Source organism: Leguminivora glycinivorella, chromosome 7, assembly GCF_023078275.1.
Source record: "Leguminivora glycinivorella isolate SPB_JAAS2020 chromosome 7, LegGlyc_1.1, whole genome shotgun sequence".
NCBI classification, from domain to species: domain Eukaryota; kingdom Metazoa; phylum Arthropoda; class Insecta; order Lepidoptera; family Tortricidae; genus Leguminivora; species Leguminivora glycinivorella.
In genome coordinates this window covers 18,649,910-18,668,823 of record NC_062977.1, presented here as the reverse complement: position 1 = coordinate 18,668,823, position 18,914 = coordinate 18,649,910, and the positions used below count along the sequence as shown (strand labels likewise).

The window sequence follows — 18,914 nt, the reverse complement described above, 5'->3', positions numbered from 1 at the left end:
TTTGCATAATCTGTATTCAAATTGTCAGACGCAACACGACGTGTATTCCTTGATTAGTGAAGGCCGTCATTTTGAGTATATTTGTGTGTTTTGTCGGCAATTTTATGTGATTTATCATTAAAATGGCAAAATTGGTTGATATATACAACAGTGAAAAAGAACCCGTGATCAAGCGACGGCAGTTGCCGCTTACTATATATGATAATCTCACGGTAAGTGAGATCTATACTTTGACACTAGTGCCGTGATAGATTTATAATAATTAGTCATTGAATGTAAAAACAAAAAGAATCCTTAGGTAGTATGAGAAATATCATAATCCATAACGGTTTTCGTCGCTGAAACTTCGATTTAGCTTAAGATTGCAGTGATTGTTTGCCGCAAAGAATCATTGATTTCTACCAAAAGGAGCATGACATTTCATAGTTGACCTTATTAAGCGATTTAATTCCTTTGTTGAACGTTTACTATTAGTTGTTTGTATGTTTCAGATGATCATGGACTTGAACACGATGGGGTTGATCTGCGACAACCCGCAGGTGAAGGGGCGCGAGTACGACGAGTTCGTGCGCAAGTATAAAGTGCTCACGACAGAAGAACTCAAAGTGGCTCTCAGAGTCGACGCCTCGGATATATTTAACGTCTTAAATCAAAGCATTCCATGTGTTGGTTGTCGGAGAAGGTATATTTGTTCAATAGCAAATTTGTCCTTTGATTTTTTACCAGTGTTGTATTTGCATGTTAGTCTTGCAATTTTTTACTAAGTTTATCAATGTCAGCATATCACAACTAGGCATTTAGTATGCATAGAACAATGTCACAAAGCATAGAATTAATTGACCAAAGTTCAAGTAACTTGCAATAATTGGTATATCCAGGTATATATTTTTTCAACCCTGGGCCTTTGAGTTTTGCCACCCTAAAAAGTGCCTGCCACCCTAGGCCATGGTTATATAATTAGTAATTATGATACATGTGGTACTAGCTTTTGCCCGCGGCTTCACTCGCGTTAGAAAGAGACAAAAAGTAGCCTATGTCACTCTCCATCCCTTCAACTATCTTCACAAAAAATCGGTTCCCCTTGTTTTGGCATAATTTTACAATCACGAATTCTTTTTGGCATAATCTATATTGGCATAATTCACCTTTCGCATAATCTGTTATGGCATAGTATAGTTACGCATAATTAGTTTAGGCATATTTTTGTTTGTGGTTTTTATGCATAAATTATTTCTGCATAACAGGGTTTATTCTAAATTTACCACGCAGAACTTTTATCATAGGTAATACTACTTTATTAATGTTGCAGTTCTAACCTTTGTCAAGAATTTGTCTTTGAATTTCTTGTCAAGATGTTGTATTTCTTGAGGTCGCAGTTCTAACCTAACCAAACTGACTCTCTTGACATCATTTAGTATGGGCCGATATTCTGATTTTAATAAATATGCCAAATGCAATTATGTGAATTAATTTTATTCGTTAAAACAATCGGCGTAAACTGAATTATGCGAACTTATTTTCGGACAAAGTAATATTCATATTATTTTAGATTATGACAAATACGTTTTGTGCCAGATTAATATTCGGCGAAAATCGATTATGCGAAGTCTGTTATGCGAAAATTGTTTCGGAAATTGTTTCGGAAAATTAAAGTTATGCCAAATAGAGGGAACCCCAAAAAATCACGTCAATTCGTCGCTTCGTTTTTTTAAAGACGGACAAAAAAACAGACACACACTTCCATCTATAATATTAGTATGGATTTTTGTACAGAATTAGCCTCCTACTGTGAGTACATATACTAATACTCTCCCAAATGGGGTATCTCACTAGTTATACTACCAAGTTATTATTGTAGTAACTACTGAGACTTTTCCCACTTTTTACTAGTTATGGTGACTAATAGGAAGAACCCTCACATATTAATGGCAGTAGTTAGTGGTGAATCTGCCACTAAGTTTGTGAGTATACATCGGGAATGTACATTAAGGGCAACTGCTTCTTGGAAAGTCTCCTGCTGGTTGTCTTCATATTAATCTTGTAAATCTCACATTCAGTTCAGCTCCTGTTCTCATGTGACAGCCATAGAATGATCATATCCTTTCCAAGGCAGCAATTTGCGCGTCTGACTTACTTGGTGTCATGTTTAGACATTTTAAATGCCCTATGCATTTCTATACAATGGCACCCTGCAATCTTAGATAAACCAGCAAATAGATTCAATGAATTCTTGGAATTTGGCAGCATAACACTGAAATATTCTTAAGTCTAGGGTCCACTGGCTGCTGATCCCCGGAATTGGTTTTTATGAAAGTGACTTCCTGACTTTCCAACTCAAGGGGTAAACTATACCTTATAGTGACCAGGGGCCCGTTTCTCGAAAGGTACAAGCCTTGTATTACAAGTGTGTTTCCATGACAACCCATACGATTTGACAGTTCGCGCACTTGTAATACAAGGCTTGTACCTTTCGAGAAACAGGCCCCAGATAGAGATTTAGTTAAATTTTCCGTTTTTCAGTCCGAATAGTGACTAGCAGAACCAATACAATACAAATCATTTATTCGTGATTACAAATAATTACAATACAAATACATTTAATCCACACAATATAAAACTGTTGTTTACCACAAAATGGTACATATGTACCAAAAACTCATTGGTATGAGCAGAGATTTGAAGATGATCTTAAAGCCTCACCAGAAATATATAATGTGCCATGTTGAGGAATTGCATTAGATTAGATTTTTCTTCATACTATACCGAACTGAATGAATGAATGATTATTTTATTTGCATAAAACAAGCATATATACATAGGTGTTCAAAAAAAAAAATCCACAGCACGATCAACCCAAACATCAGAATAACGGCGCCCTCCTGACAATAGTCATATATTTCTGGTTAGGCTTTACATTAGACCACCAGCGCAGTGGATGTTACATGATCATTTATTTCACCCTTCATCATTCTCTGTTATTTTCTCTTTTTTAGTGTGGAGCGCCTCTTTTACCAGTTGTCAAAATCAGGTCACCCAACACTGGACCCACTGATACTGGGTTCTGACGAAATAATGACCATTAGAGAAGATAAGATCATACATCCACAGTCACTCGCCACACTGTTGAACGGGCACAGGTGAGTTAACACAATATATTTTAATGTGGACACACATCTATCGGTAGCCTCGCGGGACGTGCGGTCAGTGTAGACCCGGCTATTAAGCTGTGTTTTACGCATATACGAGGGTATAGTCAGGGACCAAACGACCTCTTTTACAAAAAGTCGTCGACATCTCTTCTAAATACCTAAAACTGGTATGGATGTGTTCCTCGTTATCTCCAGATTACGAATTAACCTGTTTTAGTTTAAGGAGGGGGGACGGGTTGAGAAAAAGGGGGAGAAAGATGGCGGCCGACCATCATAGATATTTATTCACATCTCGAGTCCTATGGCACCAATCTGTTCGTGCGAGGTGTCATTTGAAAGCTTATTAAACCTACTTTAATTGTTTTTAAATAACTATACTCATAAAAGTAACCGTTTTACGAAATATTTGAAAATATGTGTTTTTTTATCGCGCATGAATTGCACAAGTACTATAGAAAAAATTCGTCTAACTCAATAAACAATAACTTTACCGCAATTGATGTTATTATAAAATTTTCGCATCTATTCATGCTCTTTCTAAAAATATAAGTTTCATTGGTATATGATAATATTAAGAGTGAAAAATGCTTCTAGCTCAATAAATTATATTTTTCCGCAATTGATAATGATATAATAACGAAATGAACCGCAAAATGTATGGCCTTTACAAAAAATGAGTTTTGTTAGTTTTGCTTAAACAATTAATGTTAATTTGTCCACCATACCCACTGCGCACGGTCAATCGTCATATAAAAATTTGGCGACAGTCAGTCAGCACCCAATATCGTGACAGGGCGCAGTGACCCCTGCTAAACCAAATTCGTAATTACTTGGTCATATATTATCATACACCAATAAAACTTATATTTTTAGAAATCGCATGAAATTTCGCGTAAATTTTATAATAATATTAATTGCGGTAAAGTTATGGTTTATTAAGTTAGAAGCATTTTTAGGGTTCCGTAGTCAACTAGGAACCCTTATAGTTTCGCCATGTCTGTCTGTCCGTCCGTCCGTCCGTCCGCGGATAATCTCAGTAACCGTAAGCACTAGAAAGCTGAAATTTGGTACCAATACGTATATCAATCACGCCAACAAAGTGCAAAAATAAAAAATGAAAAAAAATGTTTTATTAGGGTACCCCCCCTACATGTAAAGTGGGGGCTGATATTTTTTTTCATTCCAACCCCAACGTGTGATATATTGTTGGATAGGTATTTAAAAATGAATAAGGGTTTACTAAGACCGTTTTTTGATAATATTAATATTTTCGGAAATAATCGCTCCTAAAGGAAAAAAAAGTGCGTCCCCCCCCCTCTAACTTTTGAACCATATGTTTAAAAAATATGAAGAAAATCACAAAAGTAGAACTTTATAAATACTTTCTAGGAAAATTATTTCAAACTTGATAGGTTCAGTAGTTTTTGAGAAAAATACGAAAAACTACGGAACCCTACACTGAGCGTGGCCCGACACGCTCTTGGCCGGTTTTTTTATCTGTATATGTGCAACTCATGCTCGAAAAAAAAAATCATGTTTTCAAATATTTTGTAAACAGCTACCTTTATAACTATAGTTATTCAGAAATAATTATAGTAGGTTTAATTTGCTTTCAAATGATATCTCTTACATATGGATCTGTAAAATAAGAATTTAAAAATATTGAATACTTTACTACGGTCAGCGCTCATTTTATGCGACCGGCGGAGTGACCACTACGAAACAAAATTCGTAATTTAATGGTTATATTATCACTTACCAATAAAACTTATATTTTTAGAAAGCTCATGAATAGTCGCGTAAATTTTATAATAACATCAATTGCGGTAACGTTATTGTTTATTGACTTAGAAGCATTTTTTCCCAGTACTTGTGCGATTCATGCTCGATAAAAAACACATATTTTCAAATATTTTGTAAACCTTTAATACTATAGTTATGTGTAAACAATTATAGTAGGTTTAATTATCTTTCAAACGATACCTCTCACATATGGATCCGTAAAATAAGACCTCAAAAATATTGAATACTTTACTACGGTCAGCGCCCGTTTATGCGACCTGGAGGATAACGACTGCCAAACAAAATTCTTAATTACATGGTTATATAATATTGTCTTCGGTTACCGCGATAGTTACTCATGAAATAAAACTATGGAAACAGATTAAATCGCGTATAATGAATTTAAAATACATCCCGACGTTTCCGGTTTGGGATCCAGTAGTACATCTGATAATGGAACAAGCACGACGAAGGCTGTGAGGCATTTGTGTTGTATGGTGTTGGACATTTGCAGTTTGTTTCTTTGTCAATTTTGTGTAGATTAATTGGTTAATTTTTTTTTTTTAACAGAGTAATGGTAAAATTTTTTGAATATTGTATAACTAGCTTTATTAATAGTGTGTGAACCTGCCTTAGAAATCTATATTATTTGTGGTCATGGTTCGTTAATATTTCTTGTAAGTGGGTAGCTTTTGCACATTTTAATTTTTCCTCAGTCACCCGTTGACCACGAACGCTGTAAAGAGTTCGAAACGTCGGGATGTATTTTAAATTCATTATACGCGATTTAATCCGTTTCCATAGTTTTATTACATGGTTATATATTATCATATACCAATGAAACTTATATTTTTAGAAAGACCATGAATAGACGCAAAAATTTTATAATAACATCAATTGCGGTAAAGTTATTGTTTATTGAGTTAGACGCATTTTTTACTAGTACTTGTGCAATTCATGCGCGATAAAAAAACACATATCCATACTTATATACTTATATATACTTATTATACTTATATACTTATATACTTATATATACTTATATACTTTACTTATATAATATTATAAATGCGAAAGTAACTCTGTCTGTCTGTCTGTTACGCTTTCCCGCTTAAACCGCGCAACCGATTTTGATGAAATTTGGAACAGACAATCTTTAGACCCTGAGACAGAACATAGGCTACTTTTTATTTCGATAAAAAGGGATGAAGGGGTTGAAAAAGAGGTTGAAAGTTTGTATGGGATTTCTTAATTTTAAAAGATAAAACTATGAAACTTTATATTTTAGCACTTGATAAGAAATCATTGAACATCTTGATAACGGATAGGGATAGGGATAGCGATAGCGATACGGATACGGATAATATGGGTATCGTTAGAGGGATACGGATAATCGGTCGGCGGTCTCTTACAATCAATGTGCTCTAAGACGATCGTTGTTTGCTTGCTTGAAGATTACGTTTGCGATAAGTATAAGCAAAATGTAAAAATTTTTAAGAGCGTTATAACATTTCGGCGTCGGGCGAAATTAGGTATTTTACCCGCCGCGCGAGCCCAATATGCCGACCCTTTCTAGCACGTCTTATCACTCGCTCGCACTACAATAATGGACAAAACAATCTTGATCCTTTCTATGGAATTTTGATAACAACCACAATCTACTATCTCGATATAAACTTTTGGTTTCTAATAAACATTATTTTGTACGAAAATACGAGAATATAGCGCGAAATAATATCAATTATGTTAAAATTTATTTAAAAAATTAAAGTAATAATTATAAAAGTAGATCCCATCCCAAATATTTGCTTTTGTTATATGATAAGTATTAGAGTAAAGTATATATTAATATGATGATAAAATAAGACAAATACAATTCTAATTACTTCAAGGTGGTGCTCAGGGTCTGATGATGGAGCCAGATGGTGGTCACCAATACCAATGAACAATATGACTATACAACTTCGTGGTTTACATGTCATTCTAGCATTTTCACTTTCACATTTCAAGTGCATATACCACGAGTATAGGTTTTCGGGTGTGCTGATTTAAAAATTAATGACCGATTTGGAATCTGACATTGCTGACTGTCACTTTGACACAAAAGTCATCATGGGTGTCGTAAAATAGGTTTTAGGGGGTGCTGATTCCAAAATTAATGACCAATGTGGAATCTGACATTGCTGACTGTCACTTTGACACAAAAGTCGTCATGGGTGTCGTCAAATAGGTTTGCGGGGGTGCTGATTCCAAAATTAATGAACAATGTGGAATCTGACATTGCTGACTGTCACTTTGACACAAAAGTCGTCATGGGTGTCGTAAAATTGGTTTTAGGGGGTGCTGATTCCAAAATTAATGACCAATGTGGAATCTGACATTGCTGACTGTCACTTTGACACAAAAGTCGTCATGGGTGTCGTCAAATAGGTTTGCGGGGGTGCTGATTCCAAAATTAATGAACAATGTGGAATCTGACATTGCTGACTGTCACTTTGACACAAAAGTCGTCATGGGTGTCGTAAAATAGGTTTTAGGGGGTGCTGATTCCAAAATTAATGAACAATGTGGAATCTGACATTGCTGACTGTCACTTTGACACAAAAGTCGTCATGGGTGTCGTAAAATTGGTTTTAGGGGTGCTGATTCCAAAATTAATGACCAATGTGGAATCTGACATTGCTGACTGTCACTTTGACACAAAAGTCGTCATGGGTGTCGTCAAATAGGTTTGCGGGGGTGCTGATTCCAAAATTAATGAACAATGTGGAATCTGACATTGCTGACTGTCACTTTGACACAAAAGTCGTCATGGGTGTCGTAAAATTGGTTTTAGGGGTGCTGATTCCAAAAATAATGACCAATGTGGAATCTAACATTGCTGACTGCCACTTTGACACAAAAGTCATCATGGGTGTCGTAAAATAGGTTTTAGGGGGTGCTGATTCCAAAAATAATGACTAATGTGGAATCTAACATTGCTGACTGTCACTTTGACACAAAAGTCATCATGGGTGTCGTCAAATAGGTTTCCGGAGGTGCTGATTTGAAAATTAATGACCGATTTGGAATCTTGACATTGCTGACTGTCACTTTGACACAAAAGTCGTCATGGGTGTCGTCAAAAAGGTTTCCGGGGGTGCTGATTCCAAAATTAACGACTATTTTGGAATCTCACAGTGCTAATTGTCATTTTGACACAAAAGGAATCATGGGTGTAGTCAAATAGTTTTTAGGGGGTACTGATTCCAAAATTAATGAAATGATTTAAAAAGTTATGACCGATTTGGAACCTGACATTGCACAGTACCCCTGGAAACCTATTTGACGACACCCATAACGACTTTTATGTCAAAGTGACAGTCAGCAATGTCAGATTCCAAATTGATCATTAATATTGAGATCAGTACCCATGAAAACCTATTTGAAGACACCCATGATCACTTTTGTGTCAAAGTGACAGTCAACAGTGTCAGATTCCAAATTGGTCATTAGTTTTCAAACACCTCCGGATACCTATTTGACGACACCCATGACGACTTTTGTGTCAAAGTGACAGTCAGCAATGTCAGATTCCAAATTGGTCACTAATTTTGGAATCAGCACCCCTAAAACCTATTTTACGACACCCATGACGACTTTTGTGTCAAAGTGACAGTCAGAAATGTCAGATTGAACATTGGTCATTAATTTTGGAATCAGCACCCCCTAAAACCTATTTTACGACACCCATGACGACTTTTGTGTCAGAGTGACAGTCAGCAATGTCAGATTGAACATTGGTCATTAATTTTGGAATCAGCACCCCCTAAAACCTATTTTACGACACCCATGACGACTTTTGTGTCAAAGTGACAGTCAGCAATGTCAGATTCCACATTGGTCATTAATTTTGGAATCAGCACCCCCTAAAACCTATTTTACGACACCCATGACGACTTTTGTGTCAAAGTGACAGTCAGCAATGTCAGATTCCAAATTGGTCATTAATTTTGGAATCAGCACCCCCTAAAACCTATTTTACGACACCCATGACGACTTTTGTGTCAGAGTGACAGTCAGCAATGTCAGATTGAACATTGGTCATTAATTTTGGAATCAGCACCTCCTAAAACCTATTTTACGACACCCATGACGACTTTTGTGTCAAAGTGACAGTCAGCAATGTCAGATTCCACATTGGTCATTAATTTTGGAATCAGCACCCCTAAAACCTATTTTACGACACCCATGACGACTTTTGTGTCAAAGTGACAGTCAGCACTGTCAGATTCCAAATTGGTCATTCATTTTGTAATCAGCACCCCTAAAACCTATTTTACGACACCCATGACGACTTTTGTGTCAGAGTGACAGTCAGCAATGTCAGATTGAACATTGGTCATTAATTTTGGAATCAGCACCCCCTAAAACCTATTTTACGACACCCATGACGACTTTTGTGTCAAAGTGACAGTCAGCAATGTCAGATTCCACATTGGTCATTAATTTTGGAATCAGCACCCCCTAAAACCTATTTTACGACACCCATGATGACTTTTGTGTCAAAGTGACAGTCGGCAATCTGAGGTACTACATATTCGTAATCTGAAAGTAATCAAGTCAATAATTTCAGTTATTTTGAATCGACTATGATTCCGAGTTATTGGTAATAGTAATGATTGTATAGATGATTAGTGATTCCTTTACATGTAATGGTAATTTACCGTTTCACTTGATTACATTACAAGTAATCTGACACCCAGTAGTGTCAGATTACAAAGTAAAATCAAGTAATCGTGTAATCCGGAATCGATTACGATTTCCCCATCTCTGGGTTTAGTTATATGGTTCATTGGTACTGGTGACCACCATCTGGCTCCATCATCAGACCCTGAGTACCACCTCTTGTCAAAGGTCTTGTTGAGACGAACCCAACGAGCCTAAACACGAAGTCGTTTACTTACATGGTTCACTGGTACTGGTGACCACCTTCTGGCTCCATCATCAGATCCCGAGTACCATCTTGATGTGTCTTATCATCTTGACCGTATTGTAATTTTCACATTTTTATCATCACAACGTTGTAATACTTTAACATTCAAACATAACAAAGTATTACAAAAGCAAATATTTACGGATCTAGGATCAAATTCGTTGGTCGCTGTTTACACACACACAATGCGAGGATAGCCCGTGTAGAAACAAGGCGTCCGACCCACACAACAATAAATATTCTCGACGTTTGCGATGAAAACTCGGAGACCAAAGTGACATACGTCTTACCTGCTCGAGCTCCGGCGCGGCACTGAAATCGCAGGCGTCCGTCGCCGGTAAAATAGCGACAGGAAGGCTAGTTTTCAAAAAATTGGCAAAAAATCATGATAAAATATTATAACGACAAATGGATAACAGCAGTTTAAGCACATTGTGCAGATTATTTATATACTAAAATAACTTCGATAACATGTAGATTTTCGGAGAAATGATCACTTGTTTCGATGTATTTTCAAGACAAAATTGAGTTCGTTTTACTTTCAATTTCTCAATTTCAAAGGATTAAATGATAAATATTGTTTAATGGGCCTTAAGTACAAGATATTTGGAACTTAAATTTACCTCATTTATGAGAGTGATCTTATCAAATTGTACATAATAAGAGCTCCGAATTCTGTGCTTCACGCGGTTTTTCCTAAACGAGCATCAGAAAAACAATCATTACTAATTGAAAAAGCTTTTTTTTTCATATGTTTTTTATTTAACCGACAGTTAATAAGATGTTCTAACTGAAACAAGTACTTTCACTGTCTTTTAGTATGAGTAAAGTGTACAATTTTGTCGATAAATATTGTGCATTTTACAATATATCGCCTTTTTTTGTCATAGCGCTCTTAAGGGATAATAGAAAAAAGTACTTTTTACCCACCGATCATAGTGTCGAAATACGGGCTATGTGGGATGTTTATAAAGGTTTCCCCAGCGTATATAGAATTACCTACGCTGTGGTCGATGTGTAATATTTCTACAATCATTACAAGCAAAAGTATTATGTGCTATCGAAATAATCGCAGATAAATATACCTACAGAGAAACCTAAGGATCCAAATGAAAATCTTAATGAATACTTTTATTACGCGGGCGAAGCCGCGGGTAAAAGCTAGTTTTCAAATATTTCCTAAACGGTTACTTTTATGAGTATAGTTATTTAAAAACAATTAAAGTAGGTTTTATAAGCTTTCAAATGACACCTCGCACGAACAGATTGGTGCTATAGGACTCGAGATATGAATAAATATCTATGATGGTCGGTCGCCATCTTCCCCCCCTCTCGTTCTCGACCCGTCCCCCCCTCCTTAAACTAAAACAGGTCAATTCGTAATCTGGAGAGAACGAGGAACATATCCATACCTGTTTTAGGTATTTAGAAGAGATGTCGACGAAAATCGTGAAGGAGACGACTTGTGGCCAAATTGGCTCTAGACTAGTATAGAGTAATCAATAACAAATTAAGAAATTAAGATTGTTTGCAATATTCTAACTTTAGGGATACTGATCTTGCATGAGGAATACTGTGGGTCCACTTCTGTGTTAAGATGGCAGGCGAGAAGAACTGACATAAACGATAGTTTTAACGATTTTCTCTCTCTTGCCAATGCCAGTTTGAGGGGTCCTCAATCTAACATATACAGGGTGTCCACTTTCTGGAAAGTCAGGGAAAGTCAGGGAAAAGTCAGGGAAGCTCATAGTGGTCATGGAAAGTCAGGGAAATGATTTGGAGGTCAGGGAAAAATTTGACACCAAGAAAAAACTACTATTTCTACATAGGTAATACTTCTTAATATATTAGTCAATATTTCGCGCTCACTACGCTCGAAATCTCGTTTTCATTTCAAGCTTTTGCTTTCCTGACTCTGCCCTGATAGTACCTCGGTACTTCGGTACTCCATTTTGTTTGTTATTTTTTGTACATAATAACTACTATCAGCCCCAGGGACGTATAAGAGGGGAAAAAATTTCGCGCTCGCTATGCTCGCGATATTTTTTTCTGGCGCAGGTTATCCAAGGGCGCCGAAACTCAAACTCGCTCTACCCTGATAAGAGTGCACGGGCCGGTAACTGGTGTAGCCAAAAATAAATAGTGATAACTACTAACTACATATTTCGTTAAGTTTAGTTTTATAAAACCAGAAATTAAAGTTTAATAGTTAACCTAAAAGATAAAAAAAAACGTAGGTATAAAAGTACTAACTTTTTGCCCGCGGCTTCGCTTCGTTAGAAAGAGACAAATAGTAGCCTATGTCACTCTCCATCCCTTCAACTATCTCCACTGAAAAAAACACGTCAATTCGTCGCTCAGTTTTTTGCCGTGAAAGAAGGACAAAACTGCTTTTTTTTTCAAGACAGAAAAAAAAAACATTTTTTTGCTACCCTAAGCAAAATTGGTAAAAATGTCATCATAGAATGAAAATTTGGTCAGGGAAATTTTCTTAAATGGTCATGAAAAGTCAGGGATTTTTTTTTTGGGTTTAGTAGTGGACACCCTGATATACCTAAATATTAAATATATTGAATCATGTGGCTCTGCGATGCGAAGGGCCTCTAGGTATATTTTCCAACGGTTTCTAGATGAATCTTTAAATGTGCCGAACTGAAGTCTAGCAAAAGATCCCACTTTGTCATTTAACATAAAGACGTGTTTGTATCGCAAAGCGTGCTCATGGCAAGTGACAAACTGGGAGTTTTTGTTCTCAAAATTGACACAATAACTAACAAAGAGCACATCGACAGCAGCGGCATAGAATGCCTAGTCCTCCGCGGGGGCCGCTTCAAGAAGTCGCCGCGCTGCGCGCTGCACTCGCTCGAGGCGGGCTCGGCGCGCTGGGGCGCGTGCGGCTGGGGCTGGGGCTGGGGCGCGGGCCGCTGCGCCTGGCGCGCCGCCTGGGACGCCATGCGCGCGCCCGCTCGCGACCACGTCACGCTCGTGCACTTCAGCACGCTGCACGACACGCTGCACAACTACCTGCGCAAACATCGCTTCTGCGCCGACTGCAAGACTAAGGTTAGTCGCAGAGACCTAACTACTTCACTAATTATTTATGTGTGATGAGGACTGGGGCGCCGGGACGCCCCGGCGTCGGACCAAATCACAGTCGTTCACTTTAACACGCTCCATGATATGCTGCATAACTACCTGCGTAAACGACTGCGTGCCGACTGCAAGACTAAAGGCCCATTTAGACGGTACGACAACTCGCATACGAGTTTTATTACATTGCGGTATTTGATGGCTGTGCAAAATTGTATGTAGCCTCAACAGCCCACAATGTAACTAAAATCGCATGCGAGCTCGCACGCCGTCTAAATCAGGTCTAAGATTATTCGCAGAGGTGAACCTATTTCACCAAAGATTTATGTGTGATGAGGACTGGGGCCCGGGCCGCTGCGCCTGGCGCGCCTCCTAGGACGCCATGCGTATCCCGGCCTCTGATCACGTCACGGTCGTCCGCTTTAGCAAGCTTCATGATATGCTTATAAGTAATTTAAAATCAAAGTAAAGTTTATTTTTATAGAAATGACCTGTACTGTTTATAGCCGAGTTGCGTCACTGTTATCAGTGTGATAAGCGGCGAGACTAGAGCTTATCTAAAACCGGCTTTCTTGCAAACAATTTTTGATTGATGCTAGTGCACTTTTTAGTCGAGAACCTATAAAAAAATAGTGTTTTTGTTTTATCTTTAATTATTGAAAAACAAGCTTTTTTAAATATGTATAATCACAATAATGCTACTGTCGTCTTCAACAACTCCTTGGACTGCCAGAAATCACTAAAACTATTAATAAATTAATGTGAAAGTAGAACTCAGTAAATAGTGTCAATCTCCAGGTCCTAAGGGCATATCAGCTGCTAGTGGAAGAGAAAGAGCCCCAGAAAGAGAAAGGCTACGTGGGGGCACTGTACGGCGGCATCAAACGTTGCCTGCTCGACAAACACCTACATCTGCAGGCCAAGACCGAATATGTGGCCAGGCTTATCGCTCGCGCTGAACCGGAACTACTTGGCAACCACCGTGAGCGGCATGCGAAGACCCTCGAGATAGCTCAGGAAGAGGTAAATATACTGTTTTACAAGTATAAGTAGTGGAATCAAATATTGCCTGCTCAACAAATGGTGGATTGTTTGGACCAAGCGGGCCAAGCCTCCAACTTATTAAAAAAAAAACCAGGCAATTAGAAATACCGCAGACATTGATAGATATCTGAATCTCGGATCCCCTCAGGCTACGTTGTCAAATGCACAAACGCTCACGATAAAATCTGTTTCGTAGTCCTCTACCGCTCTTCCGTATTGGCGCGACAGGGCCAGACTGCATTTCGATCGGCGTATGGCATCGACGATTGCCATTCGGCTAGGCCGGCTGTTATGTCCTTTTCTCTCAGTTGTCTAAATTTCTTTGATGTCTAAAGTGACACTTTTCAATTGTTAAAATCGACTGCCCAGACTAACATAAGTCCTAAATCCCCTAGGTACTGATCTGCCTCGGAATATGCATCTACGAGCGGCTTCAGCGCATCTCGCTCCGGCTCCGCGAGGAAGAAGGCACGTGCCAGGCGCTCTGCGCCGTCGCCGTCGAGGCCTTGCACCGCAAGTTCGAGACGGCCGTTGAACACAAGAGCGGGGTCTCCAAACTGCAGTTACTGTATGATGAGCTGGCTCAGGAGGAACTCACGCGCCGTCAGAGGAAGGAGCAGAAGAAACTCAAGCGTCGCAAGAAGAAGGAAAGACAGGCGGTCGAGAGCAAGTGCAAGGTATGTACTTCTGTGCCATGGAGGCCCTGTACTGTATGTTAGTGACGGCTGTTGAACACAGGAGCGGGGTCTCCCAAACTCCAGCTGTTGTACGATGAGTTGTCTCAGGAGGAACTCATGCGCTGTCAGAGGAAGGAGCAGAAGAAACTGAAGCGTCGCAAGAAGGAGAGTCAGGCGGTCGAGAGCAAGTGCAAGGTATGTACTTCTGTACCATTGAGGCCCTGTACTGTATGTTAGAGATAGCTGTCGAGCAGAAGAGTGGGTCTCCAAACTGCGTTTACTGTATGATGAGCTGCCGCACAAAGAACTCAAGCGCTAGCTCATCATACTGTAATTTCCACTTATTGATAAGCAGTAACTAGATTCTACATATTTTAATTTCTGACACAGGAGGCAGATTCCGAGGAACCAGAAGAAAAGTGCCAATGCGAAGAATGCCTCATGGAAGAACGCGACACACCGACCGATCTGCTATCCCCGCGAGACTACACCCAGTGCTACGAGGCCAGCGGCGACAGCTGCCAGTCGTGTCAGGACGACAAGCGTCGCTCGCCCGCCAAAACCGGCAAGAAACGGGCCAAAAACGGAAACCTCTCCCCGACCGAGCACTCCCAGGACTACGGCTACTCTTCCGGGAACAATGGCGGCTGCTGCGAGACCATGTCGGGGTCCTCCTCGCTCATGAGCTCCCCCGAGGGCTCGGAGGTGGCCTGCTCGGAAGGGTTCTGCAACCATGAAAGAGGAGACTGCTTAGATATCAATAAGAACGATAAGACTTCATGCTCCGGTTTTCCACTGTCACTACAAGAAATGTTAATGGTGAGAATCAAATTATCTCTTTTTTTTTGCAACATCAATGGGACGAGCCAGCTCTGCTTGCTAGCACGTGATAATCTAAAAACGGCCACTAGCCCTGCAGAACAGGCTCGTCTCCTTGTAGAGACTCTTGGGCCGTGGGATCAGGGCGCGCACGGCATTTTCACAGAGCTGGCCAAACGCCTAATAGACGCGCGGCAACTCGGCCAACATGACGTAACCCTCTACACGAAGGCTGGAGCATATCTTGCCCAGCGCATCGGCATATCTTGCCCAGCGCATCGGCATTGCTGTTCAGCGCGGCAATGCCGCCAGCCTTCTGGGCACCCTACTGGCTGGCTCCGACTTAAGTTCTATTTTTTATTTATAGGGTTTTATTTTATAGGTAGTTTTATGAAATAATTTATTTCATGAGTAACTATCGCGGTAACCGAAGACTATTAGGTAGTTTTAGTTTAATTTTTTAGTTCATAGTTAAGTTTTTTTTGTTAGTTTAATCACAGAATATATAAAAGTACAAGTACAGAAGGCTCACTCCTTTGATGTTCACAAAATGCCGCCATTCTAAATTCTTACCTACATTAATAAACGAACCGCACGCGAGCAGCCGAGATTGAATTCTATTGCGCCGCGTGAAGGTCGTCACCAGTGAAGGGGCCGCGAACTCGCGGCCGCCGGCATGTACTTGTAGCGCGGCGATAGAATCGCGGAGTTTGCCGCCCCTGGTTTAATATGTATTTTTAACGTGAAATAAACTCTTAAATTTGTAGAAACGAATAGAAAAAAAAATATCTCTCCTTTCAATTTCGAAACACTTTTCGTATTACAACACAATTTGAGTACATATTTATTACTTTGATTAATTTATTAACCCATAAAAATTTCCACAGGAAACATGCTCTTCAGATGAGGAGCAAGACACCAGTTATATTCCTATAGAAGAGGTGCTGGAATTTAAATCACGTCGAAACATAACAGAAAAAGGCAGGAGTTGCGACAGAACCTCCGGCAGAAGTTCGCGCAGCTCTGCGTCAACCCCGCGCCGCAGCCCGAGCCCGCCGCCGCCGCGCGCGCGCACCGCGCCGCTTGACTCCGAGCGCTGTCATAGTCATTTTACCTTCAAAGGCACAAACCTACCTATATCCGCTTAATCGTCTACTAAAAATGTCTCGCATGTGTAATATCCAGTTATTTGGTAAAATGGCTATCGATTATCGTAGCTATGATTTATTCCAAACTATAGAAACGGCCATTTTTATTTTGATAATTGTTTTAAACTTATTTCGCCAATCATGTCTCATAGAATAGAAGGAAGCGTCCGAACACCATCAGATCACCTTGGTCCGCTAGTAAATGCACGACCCGGCTGCGAGGGCTTGTCAGGGTGCTTTTAGTTGAATTAAGATCCATATTTAGTGTTGCCCGATAGTTATTCGATTGTTGGTGGTGTTGAGCACCACCTGTGATTCCTGCAGTGTAGTGGCTGAAGTCATTAACTCTATAAAAGAAGGATAAAATGTCTCTTTGGAAGAACTCAGCCATTCAATAAATTGTGAATTAATCATCTGGATAATGCCCAGCATTTAAAAATAATTACTATATAAAATATTAGAATGCTTAGAAATATATAAAGTAGCATTTTTTGATCAAACTATTTTATTTTCAATTGCTTTATGTAACTCAATGTTATAATGTGGTACATGATGAATAAAATATTGCTCGTTATCAGGAGTTAACTGTAAGCCTGGTTCAGGATTTACCTTGGCAGTTTTGTCATTGTTATCAAATCAGAAATTTGTAACTCAGTTTTAAAATATATCAATTGTAATGCAAGAAATGTGTTTTTATTTAGATTCATCCTAAAGTACAAAGGAAAGGAATAAAAATACCATTGAAGTGTGTAATATAAATGCCTAATATATTTTTCTTATCTTATCTTTAAAATAACTTATCATAACTGAGCTATACATAGTGTGGCATTAGTGCCTCCAAAGCCAAAGGAATTTTTTAGTGCTATTCTCTTTTCTGCTTGCCAAGGTTTGGATACCTTGGACACATAATTTAAGTCATCAACAGCATCATCCAAGTTTAAGGTTGGAGGTAATATTCCATGATGGCAAGTGAGCACAGTAAAAACAGCTTCTAGGTTTCCTGCTGCGCCCAGCAAGTGACCGTGAGCACCCTTAGTAGATGATACTGAGATATTGGTGCTGTGCTTCTGGAATAGTGATTTGATTGCTGTTGATTCAATCCCATCTCCAACAGGTGTGGATGTGGCATGAGCATTGATATAAGTAATCTGTTCTTTGTCAATGTTGCTGTCACGCAGAGCTCTACTCATGGACAACACTGCTCCAGTCCCATCTTCTCTAGGGGTTGTTATATGAGAAGCATCTCCTGATAAGCCATAGCCTAATATTTCTGCATACATTTTAGCATTTCTCTTTACAGCATGTTCAAACTCTTCTAAGATTAATACAGCAGCACCTTCTCCCATTACAAATCCATCTCTCTTCCTGTCAAATGGCCTTGATGCTTGCTCCGGCGCGTCATTGAAGGCAGTACTGAGAGCTCGCAATCTGCAGAAGCCAGCGATAGCTAAAGGACTGATACAAGACTCTGCTCCTCCGCACACCATCACATCAGCATCCCCATTTCTAATAAACCGAAAAGCATCACCTATCGAATGAGCACCTGTTGCGCAAGCTGTTGAAACAGCGTGGTTTGGGCCTCTAAGTCCATACTTTATACTTATGTGACCGGCCGCCATGTTTGGCAATATTCTTGGTACAAAAAATGGACTAACTTTATTGTAACCTAATTTCAAAGCATCATTAGTATCACAAACGTCTTTCAGGTCTATCATTCCCATCCCCAAAGCAACACCGGTGTTCTCCTTGTCTTCATCAGACTCTGGTATCCATTGAGCATCTTTTAATGCTTCTGATGTAGCTAAAAGTGCTAAACAAGTAGCCGGAGCCATTGACCTTAAATTGGATTTAGATAGTGCCTTTATAACATCATCACCTTCTTGTGTAGGTATGAGACCCGCAACTTTACAGGGTAATTTGAAGTATTCTTCCCCTTGAAGAGAAACTATCCCACAGTGACCTTTTAAAAGGTTATTCCACGCTAATTTCGTTCCACAACCAAGTGGGCTAACTACACCTAGACCGGTAACCACGACTCTTCTTCGTGCATTAGAAGTTGCATATTTTCTTAACTGGTGAAAAACCTTCATTTTCAAAATATTTTTGTACATAAATAATTTTGAGCAGCAACCATAACCTAAACATATGATTTGACAGCCTCACAGATAAGAAATCAACAACAATTGGTTAATCTTATTATGTTGGTGCTTCCGTACATCAATACATTTTA

The 18,914-nt window shown here is 39.2% G+C and overlaps 2 protein-coding genes across 2 annotated transcripts; one reads left to right on the top strand and one right to left on the bottom strand.

Moving 5' to 3' along the window:
- Window positions 1-16: 16 nt before the first annotated feature.
- LOC125227987 (gametogenetin-binding protein 2-like) lies at window positions 17-17,370 on the top strand. The gene is given in 9 exon segments (XM_048132423.1): window positions 17-212; window positions 492-682; window positions 2,994-3,137; window positions 12,699-12,969; window positions 13,795-14,019; window positions 14,436-14,717; window positions 15,108-15,536; window positions 16,424-16,508; window positions 16,511-17,370. Coding segments are annotated over 9 exon segments (1,830 nt in total). The 5' UTR covers window positions 17-122; the 3' UTR covers window positions 16,624-17,370.
- Window positions 16,928-18,830, bottom strand: LOC125227988 (3-oxoacyl-[acyl-carrier-protein] synthase, mitochondrial). The gene has a single exon (XM_048132424.1). The coding sequence runs from the start codon at window positions 18,793-18,795 to the stop codon at window positions 17,485-17,487; it is 1,311 nt and encodes a 436-aa protein (XP_047988381.1). The 5' UTR covers window positions 18,796-18,830; the 3' UTR covers window positions 16,928-17,484.
- Between the last annotated feature and the right edge of the window lie 84 nt (window positions 18,831-18,914).